The sequence below is a fragment of the Neodiprion fabricii genome, chromosome 5 (genome assembly GCF_021155785.1).
Source record: "Neodiprion fabricii isolate iyNeoFabr1 chromosome 5, iyNeoFabr1.1, whole genome shotgun sequence".
In the NCBI taxonomy this organism is placed as follows: domain Eukaryota; kingdom Metazoa; phylum Arthropoda; class Insecta; order Hymenoptera; family Diprionidae; genus Neodiprion; species Neodiprion fabricii.
In genome coordinates this window covers 18,260,945-18,285,240 of record NC_060243.1, presented here as the reverse complement: position 1 = coordinate 18,285,240, position 24,296 = coordinate 18,260,945, and the positions used below count along the sequence as shown (strand labels likewise).

The 24,296-nt window shown below is 38.4% G+C and overlaps 1 protein-coding gene across 1 annotated transcript; it reads right to left on the bottom strand.

The window, feature by feature from the left end:
• Positions 1-6,285: 6,285 nt before the first annotated feature.
• On the bottom strand, positions 6,286-22,590 carry LOC124182605 (ATP-binding cassette sub-family C member 4-like). Its single transcript, XM_046570096.1, has 18 exons — positions 22,459-22,590; positions 22,034-22,114; positions 21,469-21,613; positions 18,857-18,967; positions 18,091-18,466; positions 17,102-17,233; positions 15,572-15,763; positions 14,558-14,866; positions 13,158-13,598; positions 11,671-11,976; positions 11,263-11,397; positions 10,642-11,158; positions 10,272-10,502; positions 8,962-9,198; positions 8,614-8,876; positions 7,648-8,093; positions 7,120-7,249; positions 6,286-7,022 (listed from the first exon to the last, which is right to left on the bottom strand). The coding sequence occupies exons 3-18, from the start codon at positions 21,549-21,551 to the stop codon at positions 6,849-6,851; spliced, it is 4,083 nt and encodes a 1,360-aa protein (XP_046426052.1). The 5' UTR covers positions 21,552-21,613; positions 22,034-22,114; positions 22,459-22,590; the 3' UTR covers positions 6,286-6,848.
• Positions 22,591-24,296: the final 1,706 nt, after the last annotated feature.

The window sequence follows — 24,296 nt, the reverse complement described above, 5'->3', positions numbered from 1 at the left end:
AAGAAAATGCAACTGCCGATTATTTATTCCAAAAATTATGTAATTCCTATGTTTAATTTCCGAACTCGACTGGTTTTTCGCATTAATAAGATATCTGGTTTACGCAGTTATATAGAATCAGGTTTACTGCCTAGCAAGCCTTCATTCTAAAGGCGTAATTCTGAGTTATCATTAACATTATTCATGTACTCGGAGTAAAAAAAGTTTGTTCTACACAACTATGAATAATTAATAATCTCTTGATTAGCGAATCCAAAAAAAAAAAAAAAACATCTCGTAGGAAATTTACATATTCAACGTTAGAAGTCACGTTGTACGGAGAGTTGTAAATCATCGACAGGTTTTTTAGTATGAAGATCGTGACCTGGGGCACGTCCATGATCGCCTTCCGGAGTATCTCATTCGGTGAAATAATTCTACCTGAGTCGATGTGTAAAAAGCATGAATTCGACCAAAATCATACTGGTCAGAAGATCATAGCATTGTTTGCAAAGAAGCATTTGAACTGATCAATGCGACAAAGTGCTCGTGACATTTGAACTAGAACGGCGTTGGTATAAATTATAAAAAACCTACGAAAACGAGACCGAATTCATTACTAAAACACGAGTCTCAATTTTACTGTCCAATTCAAGTGTCAAAAATCGAGACTCACCGAATTGATTTGTATTGCAGAGTCTTGTTGTGCGTATATCTCAGCAGTGAATAAAGATTTTTCAGATTTTCAAACGCGATATCAAAGATTCATTCTTCTAGTTTCAAGTCAGATAAAGTTTTTGGAAATCGATCAACGTGTCCGGATTTTATTCACGTTTCAATCGATCTCGTTTTTTCTTTCGCCCACCCTGTATACCGGGACAATCTCTTGAAACTATACATACAATGCGCATGCGCGAGTTTTATCGGCTGCACGGGCAGGCTGGCCACTCCGAGTTTCAGCTGTCAAACCCTGTTTCTGGCGTCGATGTAGTTTATACGAATTTTTAAGGTTAGAATCTCAAACAGTCGACATAGTGACTCGGAAAGTTGATGCTAATGCTCTTTGAAAATTGGCTTTATTCGAAAACATCGCCGCGAGGCGATTTCACCGACCAATGAGATTGAATTATTTGGCGCATGCGCATTGTATGTATAGTTTCAAGAGATTGTCCCGGTATGAATACTTGAGAATCTATTTGTCAGGTCTATAATTGAATGTCTTCAACTTCACGTTCCGTTATTCTATTCGCTCTATGGAATACTATTAACTGTATTTTTTGAATGTGTTATACATTTCGGGAAATGCGTGTGTTTTAGTTTCGCTCTTATAAATAATTCAAGTCATCGTTTTTTTCGACATCCGCATTTTTGTCCTTCGGCCCTTCGAACAATTTTTCAAGGATTGGCGTCCCTGTAACTCGCTTTTCCTAAATTCAATCGAGCCTCAATTTGCAAATTCGGCAAACTTTGGCGTGGGTTTAATTTGAGTTGAGTTAATTCATAGCTGTGTTTGTAAATATTATTTGTCAGAGGTGTAAACTTCGAAAAAGTTTGCGCAATTTATTTTCGCTGCTTGAGGATCATTAATCGTTTTTAATCGGATAGTTAAAACGATTTTGGGAATGTCTTCGAACGTTACTTTTTATTAAATTTCATATGTTTATTTCCTCTCTGTATATCTTGTCCTACATCTCTTAAACTTTCGTTTTAGTCAATAAAGAATTTTTTTTTTTTTCATTTCATTGCATCGTTAGTTAGATGAAAACTGGCTGTTCTTACCGTGAAAAAAAAAACGTTACAATTACAAATCAGTTACATACAAAAAAAAAAGGAAGGCAGCCCGTGATTTCACTAATGTGTGAGCAATCAATTCCGACATTTAGTCATCCGCAATTTCAGAGGATAAAAAACGATACTCTCATTCCGACACTAAACTCTCGGCGAGCGGACTTTAATCGCCGTTAAACTGCCAACGGGCATTTAAATTTTTTATTTGATTTATGACGCAGATGAACATAATTATAATACGCGTATGAGCAAAAAGCTTCTTCTATAATATATAATAGGTCGTATAAAATATACGATACTCAGAGTTTCATTTGGGAAATCCTTACAAGAAAAGATATAAAAAATGCTTTGGTTTCATACGTGAATAAACTGAGCGATGGAAAGTACCGTATAAATAAGAATTGGATGTAATTTTATATTTTTATTACACGTAATTCTTGCCAAAGCTCGATACTAGTTTTAGTCATTCAAGTCCATTACAGATTTTAATACGAAGACTTACGTAGACTGTAATTCTTTTAATGTAAGATTCCAATGCTTTTATGAGTCATTCTAAAAAGATTAGATATCATCCCGGCAGTCTCATAGTCACTATACAAATTTTTGAAACAGTACCTCGATTAAAAATTCCCTGAATTTTTATACTTTATGTCAATTTTGCATACGCAATAAAATAAAAATATTTGTGTGTGATTATAATACAAACATATTTTTGAAGCGCATTTCGGTCAAGGATTCATCAAAAGTTGGAAAAAGAGGAAAACCCCGGTCAAAAAATTTCTGGGAATGTTACTTGCGTTAGCAACAGTAAAATTAATAACATACAATAAATTGTGTGGTGGAAACGATTCTGAGCGAATTTGAAATTTTTGTTTCGTTAATGGAATTTGTTCAAATGTATTCCTGGTATGTAGTACGGATAGTGATACATTAGCGTTATTCACTATCATTAGCGCTAGTAATATAACTGGTCATTTTTAAGCGCCATTTCCTCGATTTTTAAACTTTCGATTCAAATGATCCGGCCGATTAATCCTTGAGAAGATTTAGCCCACAGATCGGAACATTATTGTTATCAGTATTGTTGTACGATTTTCAAGTCGATATTTTTCAAGTTTTTTGCCCTGTGGGAAGCAGGGTGAAATTCGGGTAATGAACTTCTAGAAAATTCATCCCTGAACAAAGAGCCTAATATATTCAGGTTTCGATTTGCAAAATTTTTCTCGTTTAAACACATACTTTTACATTGCCGCTGGATGCATTCACAGATTTATCATATCGTCAAATTCACGGGTATTAAAACGGTGTATATTTACCTGCACAGGCATTTGTTGTTATTGGAAAAATAAACTGGTTAAAAGTAGCCGAAAAAAATTAACTCTAAGGTCTTGAAAAATGTTCAAACAGAAAAGGGAATTTTTACTTACCTATCAACTTTCGCATTATGACAAAGATTGAAATGGTACCATTGTATTTTATCCTTGCCTTAGAAATTAATTTTTTGATAAAACGAGTGAATTTTTTTGAAATACACTTTTGGGCTTAATTGCCTAAACTTCTCAAAAGGTGTCGGATGATAATTACAGGTGTCATTAATTTCAGTCAAACGGATGAAGCTACCCAGCCCGCAGGAATAATCTTCCACTTTATTCCCTTGTGACGTAATGTACCTATTTTATTGCAAGCATTCCAAGCCTTCCGATTGGTCGGCTAAACTTTGCAAGCCAATCAGAGTATTTGAATGCTGGGAAATCTGAAAAGTGAAATTACATAATCTCGAACTTATCATGATCTAAGGAAATAAGGTGTGTCAAAACTGAAAATGGATTTTCACTCGCAATCAGTCTGCGCATATCCGAAATGACGTTACAGAATTCACGTAAATAGGTTGCTTGTTTATTTATGTATATTCTGTTTGCTGAAAATGCCAGTTTGTCCAGTCAAAAGTAGCAAAAACAATAATGTAAACACTGAAGGATAAAATATCAAGCCTCTGTGACGTCACCTTGAATATGTTTTCTGTTTGTTTACATTATGGTTCTGATAACCTTATTCTTGAACAACACGACTCATTGCCATGCACGACTGAAATGTTATTATGACGACTACTGTAAGACTCGCAAAGTCAATAATGTGCCAGAGTTGAGTCGAGAATAAAGTCCTATATGCAACACAGGAATAAAAGTCGGTTATTCCCTTGTTGAATATTTTTTAAAGCGTAAGCTTTTCACCTGAAAATTACGAACTCTCATTATATTTATGTGTATTGAAAACATTGACATAGTTGCTGATATTCTCGATTAACCCTTCAAAACATGATTGAATCGTTATTGAAGTAAGACATTACAGGACGTGAAAAATTTTATATTCGGAAATCATACGGGACTCGCTTCACGAATCTAGTTACATTTTTATTATTATTTATTTCATATTTCTGTTACAAAAACGATATTTCATTGTAAACAAATCCGTTGATGAGATGATGCGATTTCATAAATTTTACGCATATCACTCGTTTCGCATAAATTTGTATATAAATTCTATGTACTGTGACGTGGATTTTTCTGCACCTCGGTCACTCGGAGCAAATAACCGGGAACTTACCGCGTGCACAATAATTTGGCGTCCGCGAGGTATTCTGAGCCTGAAACAATATCGCGAAGTTTGTTGGGCGCCTGGCGTGATCAACACGCCTCGAAATCGGTAATATGACACACCGCGACCATATGCTCGGTAGCTCAGTACCGCGGAGAGGGGAGGGGTAAATTTTGGGTCGAGAGAATTGCAACACAAGTACGCCAACGCGTGATGTGGCTAAATTTCTATAAAATTCCAATGGTATATTTTTCATCAGCGATAATACAAAAACAAAAAGAAATAAAAATAATAAAAAAAAAATAAAAAGAATGATAATACGACCACGCAAGTCGTCCTTCGCGATTCCAAATACAATGTTACTTTTATCTAAACTAAATAAGAAAGGTAGAAATACTCCAAATAAAATGAAAATAAAAAAAAAATAACAACAAAAAAAAAAAGGTGAATAAATCTAGGAGACCTCTACGGCCTACGTGCGCTAGTCGCCGTCTTAACACTACCCTACTTCATAAAAAACCAAAAACAAAATCGGACTCGATGCGCTGCCCGCGAACGTCCTTTACAAAATGGCGCTGATCGCCAACTTAATACTAACTGATAATGCAAACAAAAAAAAAGAAAAAAAAATATTGAATAACTAAATTGATGCGAGGCTCGTCGCGACACCCGCGATCCTCCTCTAAAAACGCATACTCTTATCAGCACGCACCCGAGCTTCACTTCCTCGGCGACGGCGGGACGCAGTTGCGGATTCGAATGCTCCCCGTGACTGCTCGCGACCTATACGAGAATCGAGGATGTGCCGGATGACGTGAAATGACCCCGTGTAACGGACTTCGGTCACACTCAAACTCGAGACAATAACGTCTCGGCTCAACCCGTGGCTCGACTCGATTTTCTGGATCCCCCGAAATTAACGTTACTCTCTTACGCGCAACTCAGGCTACGGTCACCAAGCCAAAGAATCGGCAAACGAATTTCGAGTACTTTTCGACACGCAAACTAAAAAAAAGGACGGCTGCCCTTTATCGGATCAGCCTTTACTCAATTACCCTCGAAATTCGATCGCGAGAATGTTAACAACGCTTACCGCTCCACATCCACTGCACAAATTGGCCGACCCCCTCGTGACAGTTCATTGTCTTCTTCGCAACGAAATCAGTTTTTTTTTTTTTGTCTACCGCAACACCACTGCAAACGCTACTTCGAACAAAACGACCACCTGGGCCACTCGCCAGAACTAGAGTGATCTCGGATGGTCGCAACGCCGATCTCGTCGCGCTAATTTTTCGTGACGTCATCACCCTAAGAATGCGCAACAATCGATCGGTCATCGATTTTGGGGATTGCGCAACTTGCCGCGCACCTGTCGTCTCTACGCGGCGCAGAACTTAAGGCTAGATCGCGATGTCGTCTCCCGCGCAGCTCTACGTAGTCCTGGGGTTGGGCGGGGTGGTGCTCCCTCGTCGCTAGCTGGTACCTCGCGGTTGCCTTGGTTGGGCGTAAGCGGGGTGAGCGGGGAGGCTGCGGCGCGCCGGCCGCCAGCGGGAAACGCGTCCGCCTTGGATTCCCTCGCTGCAGGGATCTGCGTTGCCTCCCCCTCCGCAGCCTCGGTGTCCTTCCCGCGAGATCGTCGTGGTTTCGCCTTGCCTCGAAAGATGTTCGGTGTCGGAGTTGGTCACTGGAGGGTAGCCGGTGCACTCAAAAAAAAAATAAAAAAAAAAACAAAAACCTGAAATATCTTGGTCGCAATACTCTATTTCGTCCCTGTCGAAGCTCGGGTGCGTGACTCCAGTTCTGGCGCTCTCTGAGATTATTCCGCGACTCGATTTTCTAGACCCTGATTCCGGGATCTCGCCCAGGGTTCAGGGAGTCTCTTGTAACGGGCAGGCCTAACCGAACTGCCACGTTACAGTACATGTGAAAAAATTTTGGTATAGAGACCGCGGAGGAGTATAACTAGTAAATTCTGAAGTATGTAAGACCTTCGATGTAACGAATAGATACTATCTTACAAAGAACCTTTGCATACGAATATTCACTTTTCAAAGATGTATTGAAATCGTCTAACCAATTTCAGATTGTTATGCTTAGCAGACGTAATTGCACCCGATCATTAAATTTTCGAGAAAAAATTGTTCAATTCAATCTAGATCTTGAAATCTAATTACCTATGTCCAGGGTTATAACTGCAAGTAGATATATGATTATGAATAATTACATCTTACTGTTGATTATTCATAATTTAATCTTATTGGATGTCAATAGTTTTCATATTCTTTTTTTTTTAATGTTTAATGTAGAAATCTGAGATTCTTATATGTATCGAGGTGCCATTCGACATTATGAAAAATTGTTGAGAGTTATCGGATTGAAATTGCGCATAAGTACAGCAATAGTGGAATTTGTTATTGTGAAACTTCAGACAAGCAACTTGATCGTACAATAAATGAAGGACGCAAAATTATTGAAAAGGGATCTTCTCATTCTATTTTTTCACCATCATTTGTTACATCGCTCGCGATGTCTGAAGTTTCAGGAAATGCGCTTTCAGAAATCTTCGCCAATTCTTCCGCCATCGTTTTTCCGGTTTGTTGAACCATTTGCGAAAAGTAACCATCGCGATCCTTCAACAGCAAATGCGGATGGTCGAACTCCTGTTATAACATCGTGAAGAACGAGTACCGTTTTATCATCGATGCTCTACTTGTGCAATCGATTCTTGCAACAACTAACTGAAAATTATACACTCACCACGATGCAGCCGCCATCCATGACCAGAACTCGATCACTGTCCATTATCGTGTTCAACCGATGAGCCACTGTCAACACGGTGCAATCAACGAACCTTCGTCTGATGGTTCTTTGTATCAAGGCATCGGTGCTGTGGAATTAAAACAAATCAAATTGACTAATTGAAAGCAAATTTCTCTATGCAGTTTCATAAAACACCTGATTTGTCTGGTTCTTCTTGAAACAAAACTATCAAGTTACTGATCTCTCCTGCTGCATTCGAAAAAATATCGCTGCATTAAATTTAGACGCACACTTGTATACACGATAATCTCAACAACTCCATAACCGATTTTCATACAATTTTTTAATAAGTTTCCGCAACATCTCTGCAGTGTCATTAGAGGTATAAACCAAAGTCAGCTCACCCAGAAACCGAGAAAAAAGAAATGGAAGTAATTTTCATGGATGAATGGAGGGCGTTTTTTTCAATTAATTCATAAGCGGACAATACAATTTCACAATCGATGTTATGATGAATTTACTAACTTGGGATCAACATTGGCAGTAGCTTCGTCGAGCACGAGCAGCCGATTATTCCTGAGGATGGCTCTGGCCAAGCAGATCAGCTGGCGTTGTCCAACGCTGAAATTGGCTCCACCTCCGGCGACGGAAAAGTCGAGGGAAGATATGACACCGCCAAGTTCCACTTCCCGAATACTGTTCCACAGCTCTGCGTCCGAATACTGTTCGAACGGGTCCAAATTGTACCGCAGACTCGCGGAAAACAGAATTGGCTCCTGGGGAATGATCGAGATCCGTGACCGCAAGTCGTTCAACCCAATGGTCTTGGTGCTTATTCCGTCCAGAAAAATTTCCCCATCTAGTCCGTCTCCGACCAAACGAAACAGCGCGGAAATCAGTGAGGATTTTCCAGCTCCGGTTCTTCCCACAACTCCCACTTTCCAGCCGGGTCGAATGTTCAAGTTCAGACCCTGCGGTTGATCGAAAGAGAAATGCGGCCATGAAAACTGTCAACTCTGTAAAAACTCATGGTACATCTGCGGTTGTATTGTTTTAAAGTCTAGCCTGAGAGAGAAAAAGTATCACGAGACAAACATGAGAAACGTAGAGAAGAACAGGTCGTTCAAATCGAGGCATTCATTACACTCGAACTTCGGTGTACACCTGAGTTCAAAATTTCATGAAATCCTAGTTATGGGCTACCATGGAGTCCTTTGACTTTTGTAAACCAATTTTACGGAACCATATAAAGTCCCATGAATTCCTTTAAAGCTCTATGAGGTCCTGTAAATCTCATAGGATTCCGCACAATCATAAGATCAAGGTGATGACACGTTTTGAATTTCTTGAAATTTCATAACGGATATGAAAATCCTCGCAAGAACTTAGGTCAAATGTACACACTTATAATTTGTTGAAGCCTTTGACCCCTGGGTATATTAATGGGGACTATAAATTGAGAGCACCAGTAAATAACTATGTTGCACTCACCTTCAATGCCGGAGGCTTGTCGATTGAATACGTCATAGAGACATTCTTGAAGACAAGAGAGCCCATCGAAGGCCAATTCGATGGAGGAGAGTTGTCGAAATCGAATGGTCCCTCCTTGGGTAGATTGGTGTACTGTAGCAGTCGTTCGACCGAAGTCATCTGAGAAATTACGATAGTGATGTTCCTCATGCCCTCTTGAACCATAGCATTCAAGATAAGTGATTGTGAGATAGCAAGTCCAGCAAGCCCTCCGGAAGTATTTTCTGTAAATCGCAGCAATGAGGTTCCAGATTTTATCGCTGCACTTATCTGCAGTATAAAATAATTAAAACGGAACATTACACTGACCATTATCCATCAAAACCAACGAGAAGCAAACACAAGCGATAAAAAGCCACGAAATTAAATCAAGGGCAAAACCGAAGGCAGTTGATGTGGCAATAGTCAGATACCAAGCCGTAGTGTGCGTGTCTTGATGACGGTCGAACTCTTTTCGCAGCAAGTTTTCGACCAAGGGTCCACTGCTTCGTATTGTTACCAGTCCATCAAGGGTTGAACTGACGAGCGAAAAAACGGGGCTCTTCGCTGAAATGGTCAACCGCACAACATTTCACAGTACTCTTAAAATTTCAAAGCCTGAAGGCTTTTAAATCTGATTCATTAGTGATTGGTCGAAAGAAGTGCGCCGAAGGAAGCAGCATGTTGCGAAAACTGATCATCACGAAATGAAAATTTTTTTTTTCTGTATTACCATAAGTTTGGAAGATTTTGAAAAATCCATGATAGTGGTTTACTTTTTGAACGTCAGGAACCTCGTTTTATAGGGCCGATCATAAAACACGTAACACTGTTAGGGGGGTGGGGAGGCCTGTGCAATCATCACGCGTTGTCACATGGGGGAGAGGAAGAGTCGAGAAAAAGTCACGAGACGCAAGCGTAATTATCTAAATCAACATCACTAACCCTTAGCTGGCTTTGTCGAGTACGAAACGTGACACCCTTGCTCACGCTCTTTTTAAACTAATGAGATTGGAGAAAGAAATGGTTGAAAAAATATAAAGAAAAAACAACTTGTTTTTCCGATGTATTTGGAGTTTCAACATTTTTCCAGACTTAGTGTTGATTTCTTCAAAATAACCTGTGATATGTTTTGAAAAACAGTTGTAAGATACGCTGACAATTTTTGAAAATTGAAACAACCAGTAATTGACTCGCGATATGCATTTTAGTGGTTGTGGTATGAGACGTCCCAGTATCCCATTTATGTTATGCTGGGGAAGTGTGCCAGCTGAGGGTTAACAGAATTCGACGATTTCGTCCTTATACGTATGTAATGCTATTTTGATGACAAAATCATTCATCGGTGTGGTATTTTCACAAGAAAATTGCCCTAGAAAACAGGCGAACGTTATAATATAAGTGATTAGCGTACCTCTGTTCTTGGGAGTGGTTTTACTTCGGAATGAGCATACGCTGACCTACGTATATAGTGCCCACCAATTAGTTATGTGAAATGTGGTTGCTGATGTTCAAATAGTAAACACCAACCATCAATTTTGTGACACCTTCAAAATTTAGGGCACTCAAGGAAAACATTGATATCTGCATCACATGAAAGTCAGTTTTTGCCGCATAATGGTTCCTCAACTATCACTTACTGATGCCCTCTAATCTCTTTAGACCCTGCGCAGTTTTGATGTAGTAAATCATCATGGGATAGAAAACACCCCCTACAACGATTGCCGGAATGATCATCCAGTTGATGACAATGAATACCATTGCTAGCGATCCAATCACTGTAGTAAAAATCATAATCATCTCCATTATTGCCTTTGGTAGTATCTCATCCATCGCACCTACGTCCTTTGAAAATCGGTTCAGGATTCTACCTGAATAAAAATTTTTTGAATGTATTAACGCAAGACCCCATTCCAAAAACTATCATTAAGAGTCAGAGTAGTTGCCCTACCTGAAACTAGCGGAAGGAATTTATTTCCACAAAGATGCTATCTGATATTGAAAACCTACCAGATGGATTAGTGTTGAAGAACCTCATTGTTGCTTCCAAAATGTTCGAGAACATGGCATTGTGTATGTTGCGACTTGCGTTCATGCTGATCCTGACGAACAGTATGTTGCTCAGTACGACGGTGATGGTGCATCCGGCGATGCAAGCGGTATAGACCCAAATTCCCACATTTTGTCGCAGCAATCCGCGTTCATCGACCCACTGCGATACGGAATTATTGTAATCCATGTCACCGACGACGGATTTGTTAGATTGCAACGTGGATTTGAGAGTTTCCTGGTTGGTCCAATACGTCATCCAATAGTCACATCCACTGGCCGCCACTTGTCCGGCTACGAAGGCCAGAACGACGATCGCCAGTGAGCATAGATTGCCACCGGCAAAAAAATAGCCCCGGTATACTTCGCTTGATATTGATCCCGTTGCCATTTCCTCATCGTCTATGTTTTCCAATTCCTGCATACTCTCGGTGTGTTTTAGTCGCTGTTCATCGTTACCTGGAACTACGTCCTTTGTCTGAAAACACAATTGATTTTTCAATTAATTCCAGATGTTCTCGAAAATTTTCATGTCAATACCAATATTTGCGAAGTTGAAATTCGTCATGTGTACAAAAGTACCTCAAATTTTGTCGCGTCTGCGTCCACTTTTTCCGTGGACTCGGCACCGTCAGATTTTTCACAATTTTCGAAAATCAAATTCCGGAAGTTTGAGGCATTCAACTCCTGGAACGTTCCTTGGCATTCAACGGTACCCTGAAATAGGCAGCAAGTGTAATTCAGATGCCGCATGTAGGTAATAATTAAGACGGACAGGGTTATGTATTCTGTTACGAAATGTAAGTTCGTCCCGGAGACTCTAAGAATTCGTGGTCACTTCCCGACGAACTTGGAAAAGAACATATGGTTTCATAGTTAGGAATCCAGAAAACGTCTAGTGTCTATGACAATTCAACGACTTAATTTCAAGTGATTCGATGATGAATTCCTTGATCATATTGCACATTACAAAGCATTTCTCGAGCTTACGCGATTAACGAAAATAACAGTGTCGACTTGTTCGAGATATTGAAGCTGATGAGTAACTATGATCCGTGTTTTCGACTTTAGGAAACCATTGATGCACTTCTCGAAAAGGTGACGACCAACTCGAGAATCCACAGCGCTGAGAGGATCGTCGAGTAAGTAAAGATCGGCGTCCCTGTAAACGGCTCTTGCCAAGTTCACTCGAGCCCTCTGACCTCCTGACAAAGAAGCTCCCCTCTCGCCGACAAGACTCAGATCCCCTTGCGACAGTTGGTCAAAATCTTTGAGCAGGGCGCAGGCTTCGGTCACCTGTATATGAAAGTTGTTTATCCTGATTAACAGAATCATTCAAACGGATTGGAAATTTCAAGTTTCAGCTTAATTCAGTTGCACAAAGGTCTTCGAGTAGAATTTTCAAAGATGAGGAAATTTTTAGGTTTTCGATAGAATGGTATATGATTCTGATTTCATGGAAAGTTGGAAGTAAATGAAGAAATAAATCTAAGATTTTGAAATTTACATTTACAGCGGTGTGGTTAAGTGACTTTTTGGTTTGAAAAACTGACTAGAAGTAAACAAAAGTACCTTTTCTATCTCAAAGGCGAATGAAATCTAGATCCATCTACAAACACTCGTAATTGATGGACGTTCTCAGTCTTGAAAGTGGGTGAAAGCTAGTTTTTCAGTTAACAATTTAAATCAAATCAATATTTTCCAAATGAAAATCAGTCGAAATGATGCTTGCCGTTACAGAGTAAGAAGTAAGAAGAACTTCTTTTACTGATAAATCCTGAAAATTACCGAGAAGCGCCTTTACTTCTTTCTTCGTCTTTCACGCCAAAAATTGCATGGAAAACTTCATTAAAATTCTAGAAAAAAATAAATCCAAATTATGATATCTCGAGTACGAATCAACGAATTTTAATGATCTCGGTTTCGATCAACGCGGCTTTTTTCGCTAAAAACTATTTTGATTTTCTGTATTTTCCTGTTTCCTGAATTTTTCGAAAACCAAATTGAAAATACAATTTTCCAACACTTTGCGAACGTATCAATGAATTTTGACAATTCTGGTTTCAATCAACTCGTCACTTCTGAACTGTGAAACGATCAGATTCTTATGAGCCCGATGGTTTTCAATTTTTTTGCCTAACAAAATTAAAAAAAAAATATTCCTATCATAATGTCTCGAGAACGGATCAACGGATTTTCATGATTTTGGTCTCAATAAACGCGGGCCTTCTAAGCTGAGAGCGGATGAGATTTTGGATTCGATCGCTTCAGTAGACTCCAAGTCATTGAATGTTAAGCTTGCAGAAAAAAAGGTGTCACATAATGTATTCTGAACTCAAAACGTGCATTCAAGCGTCAAGTTCGCTAGCTGTCCAATTAGTGTCAGCCAAATAAGCAGCTTGTTATTCGGTTACATTCTGCAGAATTCCGTATTTCTGAAATTCCTTCGAATTGCATAATAATAACAGAAAATGCACCTCTTGGTACCGCTTCTTCTCGTACGGCAGACCGAACAAAATGTTGTCGCGTATTGAAGCGGAGAAAAGCCAGGGGTCTTGACTGGCGTAAGAGACGCGAATATCCCGACTGGTTATTTCGGCTTCACTTTCTTTCCCCGTGAAAAACGACAGCTTCCCAGCGCCAACGGTCAGCTCTCCCAGAATCAGATGCAGCAGTGACGACTTGCCCGATCCAACCGGTCCGACAAGCGCGCACGAACATCGGTTTTTCACTTCCAGAGAAACCTCGGACAGCGTTGGAGGAAGGTTGCCGAAAATCCAATTCGCCGCGACCGTGTCCATCCGTATTCCAACTCCGTGTTCAAGTATTTCCAATCTATCCACATCACCGGGCCCGTTTTCGGTGCAGGCAAGTTGAGCTTTTTCCACGCATTTTACTTCGTCCAGAAGTAAGAACTCCTGTTCAATCAAGATCATCGATTTGCACTTGTAAATTAGTCAACTCTACGCAAAATAAGATTGGTTTTTGAATTTGAAAAACTAAATCGTGTTTATTTTCACAATCAGGCTGTCAGGTTTTAGTTCCACGATTAAAATAAGAACGAACAAATATTTTCGAAAATTCGGGGAAGCTGTTTGGAATCTTAATTCAGCTGTATGAAAATTATTGCCTAAACGCAGTTTTACGGTTTTTGGTTAAATTTTGAGATGATATTTTCACGACGGGTTGCGATTAGTATATCTACAGTACTATTCAACCAATTATCGATCAGGATCCGAAATCAGTATTTTCGATTGAATCTCGAATTTTTGAGACGCGAGTACTGATCAAAAAACAAGTTCTGATTCTTAAGGTTGTTCTCAATCATTCATGTCTGAGATGTTACAGTTTTTACTCATATTATCGGGAACTTTGTCGATCATTTTCATGTGAAAAATGCATTTCAGTAGTCATTTTTGATTTTTTTTCATTTCTGAAATCCAACTTTCGCTGTACTGATATCTAAATCTTTGAATACGGCTGGAAAATGTTGTTGTATTTTCGCAGAATTTTGCAAACTGTTTTGGATTTAAAAACATGGGCGGTCTTAAAATGACAATATCTCATTATCACACACGGATGATTGAAGATATATGGAAAAAATCAAAGCATTGTCATTCGACCAGTACTTCTGCAAGAAATAATTTAGACTAAATGAAAAATTTCCGATCTTGATCAATACTTTATGGAATGCCCGATTTGTATATCGTGGTGAAACCAGATTTCATAAAATTTGTCTGGTGAGCTTATAAAGCCGATATCTTTGTCCTCGGAATCAAGGTTTAATGGATTCGCTTGTCTCGCAAAATGCGAATAGATATTCGAAAGCCTAAACAGATCTCCCTGGTTGATGTAATACGATTATAGAATTACTGACTGTTAATCTGTCCAAGGACACAGCGGCTTCACCGGCAAGGATGAGCGCCAGGGGAAAGTAAACTGCGCATGATATTCTCAGCGCGTTTATCAGACCAACGCTAACGAAAGCCGTTTCCGCTGTGATCGTATTTCCGTTGAGGACAAAACTTATCAGCGTCAAGTAGAGGGTGATTCTTCCCGACAGCATTATTATGCTCCAATTAAATCCTCTCAAATACGAAGCGTAGCTTATAAATTTCAGCTCCAGATCTCTGACTTTTGATACCATTTTGATGAACGGTTTTTCCCAGGAATACATTTTTACCACCTGCAACGTAATTAAAAAAATTCCAACTTAGATGGTTATACCTTTAGGATGAAAAATAATTTTACTTATTATTGCACTAGACTCGTATTTTGCTTGAAATGAAATACATGCACCGAACGCTGAAATACAACTTAAATTACACGCAGGTTTCAGGAATATTACCAGCCATTCCATGTGAATAATTCTGATGACCGACATCAGATGGATTTCAAAAATTCCGGTGAGTTTTAGAATTTTACCGGCTTTATACTTAACACAAATATGAAATTAATTCGGGAGATTTAGTCTGCTTTCGATTCGTGAGTTTAGGATCCCAACCGATTTCAATAAATTTCAGTGACTTTATATACATTCCAATACTTTCACTGGATTCAAAAATATTCCACAGGATTCCGATACCTATCGATAAGCCGTCAAATTTCGGAAAAAAAATGTAACCATAAAGAAGGAACAAAAATATTACAGCTTGCCGGACCGCAGGAAATCGTCATATTAATTTTGAATTTCAAGTAAAGTACACGAGCCCCATTTGTTTTTTCTTCATTTCTTAGGCAAGACAGTTACTTATTTAAAAAAGCAAATTGAAAATTTCGACAAATGAAACTTGTTGTGCATTGTATCCCACTTCGAGTATGATATGAAAGTTGAATCTTTTGGTCAAAGAATCAAAAATTGCCAATAATACGGGTCTGCCTGTAAGGTCACCTGTATTCCAGAAATCAATTCGGTCATCTGTTGCACCCTCTCGTCTGTTTTCCTGGCAATTTTAGCCCTCAACTTTCCACCGACGTGACTGAAATACCCTTGCAGAAGCAGCGTCTGGGTCACCATGGCTCCGATTCCTATGAACGCGGCGACGCCAATTGATAGCCACATCACGTATCCAGTTATCGCCAGCTAAAGTTCACAAAAACAATAAAACTTTGAAAGCGTTTTACACAAAGTTTTAAAATGAATATACGTTTCAATTTTATTGCCAAGCATTTGCGAATCACCGAGAAGAAACGGTGAAACTCAGCAAACTGATCGTCCGACTGCGCATGCGTGAGCCTTATCATATTTTAATGCAGGCCGATCAATTCAAACATGAGCTGTCAAACTCGGCTTGCAGAGGTTATGCAGAAGATGCGAATTTTTTTCAAGTCAAGCAGATCTGACCAAACAGTTTGTGTAGCAATTCAGAAAGGCTTTGCAAACTTTTGTCGTTCACTGAATGACGACTAAGGACCGATGAAAGTCATTGTAACAATGTAATTTCAACTCGTTTGACGTCTCATAATCTGTTTCAAGTAAGTTGGCTCCCCTACCTTGCAGACACAAAAATTCCCGCAGCACCCTTTCACCGAATAATACATCTTTCCGTACAAACAAGATATACTTAGTTTGATTATTTTACGCATACGCAGCCTGATGAGTTGAACAATTTTCTCTCAGTATACAAAAACCTTGAACATATGTCGAGGTTTCGACGCAGGACTTACCAGTATATTCTGAAATCATTTTTCTTGATCTATTTGTGAGGCGTTGTCCACCAACTCAGCCACTTTTGATTTTTTATCCTCTCGGATCTGTTCCATAATTGGTTGAATAGTAGTAATACTCAGAGGTATTCCCTGTGAATTTTTCTCCGTTCTTATTACGTACTCAAAGAATAAGTTATGTTTATTTAAGTTATGTGTATTCAAGTAAAATTAAAAAATCTGGGAAAATTCACCGACATTACCTTTAAGTAGTATCAATATACCTACAACCAATTATGAAACAGATCCGAGAGGATAAAAAAAAATGCGGGTCAGTCGGTGGAGAACGATTCTTACATGAGGTTATCATTTTTTCAACCATAATTTTAAGGAAGTGATATATTTAATCACTTCTGTCTTGAGTGAACATATACTTATATTTTACCTGAAAAATTGTAACACTTCAAACACGATTGTATGTATCTTCGGCTCGGACTTTATTGAGCTGTTGCAATTTGTCTATGAGCGTGTATTATAATGTGTACTATATATAATAGTGTACTATAATCTACTCAAAAATCTTAAGCATTCTCATTTATTACCGTTGCTGTGGTTTTATCGACAGATCTTTCACTGGCAGTATTTGATAATTACTAAACACAACAGGATTATTCAATTCGTGGGATCAAGAAAATTTCGACTCTGGGAATTGTAGAGATTATGTCAAAAATCACGACCTACCCGAATGAAATAGTTTATTACTTTGTAATATTACCTGTATTGGCATGATCCAAAAATGATGAAGGAATGTAAAAATGCTGTCAAATCGAGCCACGTCGTTGCTTATTAAATTTGCAACTTTGCCAGCTGCAGTGTTGTGGACCGCATTTTGATCAAGACGTAAAACCTGAAAATGCAAGGATTCAAATGCGGTTGATACTTATAACACCTTACTTCTCGCCTGCGTGCAGTCTTGTCTATCCAGTACTCCTTAAATTTTGCAAAACAATCTGAGATATTTAACTCTTTACAAACGTGTGGAAAAGAACAAAATTTCATTGAATTGTGTATCTATTGACAGATTGACATTTCATCTGATTCGAACACAAATTTTATATCTCGAAAGCGTCTTTTCTGTAAACAACTCAGATTTGATTCTCATGATTCAATGGGTCGTAATCAGAGTTGATTGCAGCTGCCGTGCATTTTTTCCAAATTTTTCAAATGCACCAGCGCCGAAAATTTCTGCGTTTTCCTGGATTTTCAAGAAACAGCGGAAACTATCACATTTCTAGCTTCTTTTAAGGAGGAATGCCGATAGAATTTCGATAATATCGAGTTTTTCGATTTTCAAATAATTGAAAAAGATGTGATAAAAAATACCTTACAACAGAATTGAGATTATGCCAGTGTGCGACCTAAAAAAAGACCTCAATCTTCCGCGATGAAAGCGAGGATGAAAGTGTATACCCAAGGAACTTTTTACGCGCTGAAAACTTGCTGCAAAAAGTTGCTTGCGCGTACAATTCCATAGCAGAAGATAAAAATTTTTTTTAGGACGCGTACTGCCATAATTTCAATTTTGTTATCAAACTCTCACCGGAGTCCCCCGTCAACATTTTTCAGTACCCTGGGATTCTTCTTGTTTCGTCATATCGCCAGACAATACAAGCTCGATATTTTCCCAAGTAATGTCCAAGACTCTTTTTAATCGTGTATCAGGATTTTTATCATATTTTCCAATCGATTCACGCAACCGATTACCTTTCTGTAAATCAGAGAACAGCAGGCAACCCTGACGCGCATCCCGATTTGCTGTGTGCGGAGATCAGTGTGATGCATGATGAGTATGCCGACGAATATCACGAGGACCAAAAGTCCGGCGTAAATGAGAGCCATGCTTCGTGTGATGCCACTTTCGACCCGATCGAAGTACTCGATGATCCACCCCTGGAGAACCGGTTCAACGATGTATAGAACCACGCAGAGGAAGAAAACGAACAGCCCTTGAACCATGTAAAGCAGCCAGAACATCCGCGTTAGCGCCCATCCAAGGCTCGGTTGCCTCGTTCGCTTCTTTTCGCCATCTTTATTCAGGATCCTCGTCGCTTCAGATTTAGCCAATTCCTTGATCCACTCTCTGATTCCATAAATAAACAGACTTACATTCATTTCCAGGAAAGCAGACAGCTGTAAACTCGATGAATTTGAGCCCGATTATGATCACCCTAAATAACTAAATAACACCTTAGATTTGGTAAAATATCGTGGAACCACAAATGTTCCGAATTATGTGCGATATCACTGATAATAATAATCGTATTAATAGCTGTTCGAAGTATTCAAAATTAGAAAACTATTTGAGGCAATAGAAGTTTCAGGCGAATATTGTTAAGCAAATTTTTTTTTATTTTCAACGTACTCAAAGTATTTATCACTACACACTCTGCTGTAAGAGAGTGGTCCTATGATATAAAAACAGCTATCTTGCATTGAACTTTTCAGTATAATTTTTCGGATACAGAATTACCTTTCCAGATGATCGCCGAGTTGTTCAGATTCGTCGGATTTCAAGGGATCGTACAAATCTGTTATCTGTAAATCATGCTTTGACCCCTTCCAGAAAATTGGCAGTGTCCATCTGTATGCAAATATGTTCAACATGTGACGATGATTGTACTTTAGCCGGCAAAATTCGTGATTTACGTTTTTGTTGTGAATCATGTAACGAATGCTTCGACTCAAATTGCGACACGAGAAAGCAATATCCTACAATAAGGTAAAAAAATGTCTACGTGTTAATTATATCGTCACATTGAATTATCTACAAACACCCGGGGTGGTCCCCGTCAACTCGAACAGATCCTGACACCGATTTATTGTGGTATTTCACTCATTGTAAGAAATTTTCGTGTGTTGTGAAAGTTTCTTTGTCAGTTTTCGTTTTGGAGCTACAGAATATTCACTTTTCGGTATTCAAATTTCTCAATGGATCGTATTTCAAAATTTGAAGGATTGCACGCGTTACATCCTTCAGAACTCGGATTCTTTACCCAGACTCTTACAGTTACTTTGCACCCTGCATCCTCGTCATATCGCCACCTCACTGTCTCGGTTTCCATACCGCATCAGCAGAATCCTCCCTTTACACCCAAACTGCAACTAGCCAGTACCCTTGATCCTTCCCCTCATATATTCACACTCTCAAGTCATCTTCCGTTCCCCCAACACGTGAATTCACCTCTCTTCCCTTCTTCGTCCTCCGCATCACCACTTGTTTTGCAATAAATGAATTATATACTCGAACATTAGACTCTTCAATGTAAGATCCTCTAATTTCCTCTCCGCTTTAGTACGTTACCCTAGTCGACGGATTACGAACCCGAAATAGACCGTAATAACTCCACGGCTAGGTGTGAATGCGATCATCGATAGCCGCTCGTCGTGATTACAATTATGGTGTAAGTATATGTCAGGTGGGGTCTTATCACGTCACTTTGCTACCGCGCGTTTCCGTTTAGAGTACATCTCATGTACTTAAACCATGATCACAATCAGGCACCCCGCAACATACGGCAGAAATACATACTACAAAAATGATCGCCGTTTATTTCATCTCTGTAATTCAATTTTCACAATTTTTTGGACTTACGGAATATATTGTTATGTATAAAATAATGTTTTAAAAAATCCCCCCCCCCCCGGCCCCTTTTGAATTTTTCACAGTTTTACATAAAATCCTATGAATCAAGCCGAAATTCTTAATACTTTGACCGAAATGGCTTGTGCCTTTATTACTGAGAACTTGGAGAAATATTGCCGTGCATGGTACACAGGAGTAGCAAAATGTCCATATAATATCACTTGTGCTGTAAAAAGCTGTAACTACAATAGAGAAAAGAAGAACAAAATTGAAACTCGGGAACAAGATAGTATGGCGGAACCTTTTATTTATTCGTTTTCAATATATGGTGGACTTGGTGTTCAACGGATGCAAAATACTTTTTTACGCATGCTTCACCGTCTATCATCCGTATGAAGCAGTGTAGTTTTTGTGTCGAAGAAGCAAACCACCGCATCGCATTCAGAGAATTGTTGGCACGAACGCGGTTCGATGAGATCATCTTTGATAATTGTAAACTTTTTACTTTTGGTTGGAATGATTGAAAATGAGTGTTAGGATCCGTAGAGTTTTCGATACAGTTACTGAAATTCATAAAAGAATGCATTTACAAAAAAATAGAAAATCCTTATCCGTTCTTAAAACTCTGTAACTTCTAAACAAAGGCTCAAAGTATCTTGAACGAAATATTAAAAGTTTCCGCTTCCGCCGGGATTTTTGGTATAACGAGATTTTCTATTTATTTGATTGTAACTATCTATTCCGTAACCCCCCCAAAAAAAAAATGTTTCACTTATTCGCATAGGAAAGATAAAAAGCAGTCCTTTCTGTGGTGTATATTTTTGCCACAGAACCCTTCAATTTCGAAATACAATCGTTCGAAAAGTTTGAATACGAAGACGTCGAAATTCGTTACCTCGAAAACGGGAGCTGAAAGAACATTAATGATAATTGACAAATGTTTTATACAGTGAGTGAGCAACCACAATAAATCTTTGGGTAAATCTGTGAAATAAGGGCCCAATCGAGTTAACGTGGATTACTCCTCACGGCCGCCTTTATGTGCGGATAAATATTTCTAAAATGTCGATAAAAACGGCGTCCACGACTTAATCTGTGAGTATTCGAACATTGAGAAACCGTTGAGTTACAAATCGTAGCTGATCGCGTACTCGAAATATTTCGAAATTAAATATTTTACCATTTTGAACCGTATATAATATATATAATATGGTACATGATATTTCTCCAATTTGGTCCGCAAAGAATTCGACATTATGCGTCATGTTTACTTTGAGTGTTAATCATCTCCTCGAAAAAAAAAACATTTTCCATTATTTTTATACCTAATTTTGGAAGATAAACGAAATTTTTGCTGTAGTTATTGTAGTATTGCGAAGAATTTTTTCGATTCCAAATGAAGATCATTTTTTGGAGCTGGAGCAACTAATGTCGTTTTTTGTAATTTTTTGGGGATGATTTATGACATTGATGACAATGGAATAATCATCATACTTTACCCGAAAAACAGTGCGCTCAAAAAATTGGACGATTCTTCAATATTTTTCCGGCGCCTGCATTCTTTTCGATCCCCGACGTCCATAATAACTTTTTTTCTTTTATGTATAACAATAGTTTCCTGTTGTATTTACTATTCCTTTCAACCTGATAAGTGAAAAAAAATTAAAGTCAATATTGTTTTGGCAACAATTGTTTTTTTCCTCACCGGCATTTCTGATTCGTAAATTACTAATTTCGAGTACTTCTTGTTTTGCCTATCCGGAATTTGTAGCCATTCGTTACTCTCTAAAAAAAGAATTTAATTCAAAAATGTAAAAAGAAATTCAAGAAAACTGAACTGTAATGCAAAATTCTTGAATATAATTGGTAAGGAAATGTTGAGAAAAGTGATAGAATATGTGATCTGAAATTGTTTAAAATATGTTAACAGCATCCGTAAAATATTCTAGATAAAAAATAAACCATTCAAAGTTCCAATCCCTCATCCAAATTCGCTAACCGATCAACAAAATATATACGTAATTGCAAAAATTAATCACTTTCAATACACACGCGGTAACTTACTGTTCACTATTGATTTCACATATTTCCTTTCATATTATATCCAATTCAACCCACTCGCACGTAACGACGACGTAACGTCTTCTGTAATTGGAACGATCAATTGGCTGCAGACTGTGAGATCAGGTGTTCCGAGTTTGAAAAGAATATCAAATATATTGAGGTCATCTTTAGCAAATGCCGTGAAAGTCATCATGCTCAACGTCTAATGGGCATACTAATATTAAACTATTATCAGTCTTGTAGATGCGTACATCTATTGCAATATATAATTTGTGCGAGACAATGCAAGTATTGGCGAGTTAGCGCTTGATGCGTGAAAAAAATATCGACGATACGGAATAAAGGAAATGAAAAATTACCCGTAAAATGCGGAAATTCTATGATATTGAATTTATTCATCATATGCGTCTGCAGAATTCACTTACTTTTTTTTCAACATTTTCAAACATTTTTTTTTAATCACTACACGCCTGATATAGATTTTTTTTAATCACAGTGTCCGCCACAATTCTTTAACTGGATGTGGTAAAATATTGCAATCGACTACTCGATTTTTTATTATCCAAAATTTCTTTCAAATCGTTCGAGCTACTCTTCCTGATATGTTGAGCACGCTCGTCAATTTATTATCTGCAGAAAGGCAGATATGGATTCGAAAAGTCTACGCGCCGAGAAATAATTTATTTTTTCACACACACTGGGAAATTATGCATGTATTGCAGAGAATCTTGGAATAATGCTTGCCAATGGTTTCAAAAAATTAACGTCACTGAATTACTATTATATATACTATAAAAAGCGTTTCATCGCTACTGAAGTTGCGGTGGTCCGAGTTTAGATGAGGCTGCCAAGTATAAAAAGTCCAATCGTGATTGTTTGTAAGTGATGATTATGTTGACTGACATCTTTTTGTTCATCCATATGTGCTATTTAATTATTACCAAGCAGGAACGATACGCAGTGAAATTACACTTTGCACTACAAAGTACACTTTAGTCAATGAAACAGATGAATTTTCAACCAAAGATATGTCATTCCTATAGCGTCTCAGGCGTTGGTAATTGCGAAACATGTGGCAGAATAAGGAAGAAGAACGAGTGTACCAGTCGGAGAATTAGTTAAAATGACTCGACGTATTGGTTGGTAACGAGACCGTAACTACATATAGATACCACTGTTTGTGACTAGAACACCAAGTAAACTGATGTAATTGTCACGTTGTAATTTTGAGGGAAATCGTATTCATTGTAGCATTGTAGCCGAGGTTGTGGAAGATTTCCGATCATTCAACAACAATGTTCTTGTGAAAGATCAACGTTAAAAATTTGATGGAGTTGTCTGATTCTCATTCTGAGGTACATACTGTACTGTATTTGAGGATTTAAATTATTAAAGAAGTAATAATTTATCCATATTGTCTTTGTGGAGCATCAACATGAAGAATACTGATGGAATCAATAAGTTCCAACTTCATGAGGACATGGGAGTTTAGAAAATCGATCAATACTTCCGAATAATCGTATAAAAATACAGGGTGTCCCAAAAGTTCCGAGATGGCTGAATCACTTGAAACCTTTGAGTCGTAAAAAAATGATGGATACTAAGGTCGTAGGGGTTCAAGTGCTAAGATATTGATCCCACCAGCATAATCCTCTGAATATATAATTTTTCAGCAGTTAAGGCATCTTTGAGGCAAAAAAAACCTATGTTTTGAAATTTCTACTGTACGCCCTGCTCGATTTCGATGCAGAAAGACCCAAGTATGATCCGCGAAAGCCCATGCCAATGAGAAGAATTCTATAATTTAACTTCCAACGTTATGAGCAAATTCGAAAGATATTGACAGTCAGAAGAATCGAAGTACAATCGGCGATGTGCCACCTCAATATTTATGAGCAGCTCTGACCGGCTGATTCACGCAACTAATTAGGCCCTATTTATTGATGATGATATGATAATTTGTTTGCGGGACGATAGCGACGGAGTCGGTACCACGCGGCAAGTCATGTGAAGCTCGGCGTTTCCAGCCGTGCTCCGACAGTGTTTTACCGAGCGCTCTCATTTCTTTGCCGATCGGCGGAATGAATTTACGATATTGTATGAATCGGGTACATGGAATCGGGCGGAAAAATTCTAGACGAATTCTGACACGTTACAATCTTATAGTTTTTCACTTGTAGTTAGATGTGACTGGATCTGAATGTTTTTTCCTGGGATCGGCTACCACCGAAGATAAAAGTTTTTCGCTAAAAATCGATGCGCG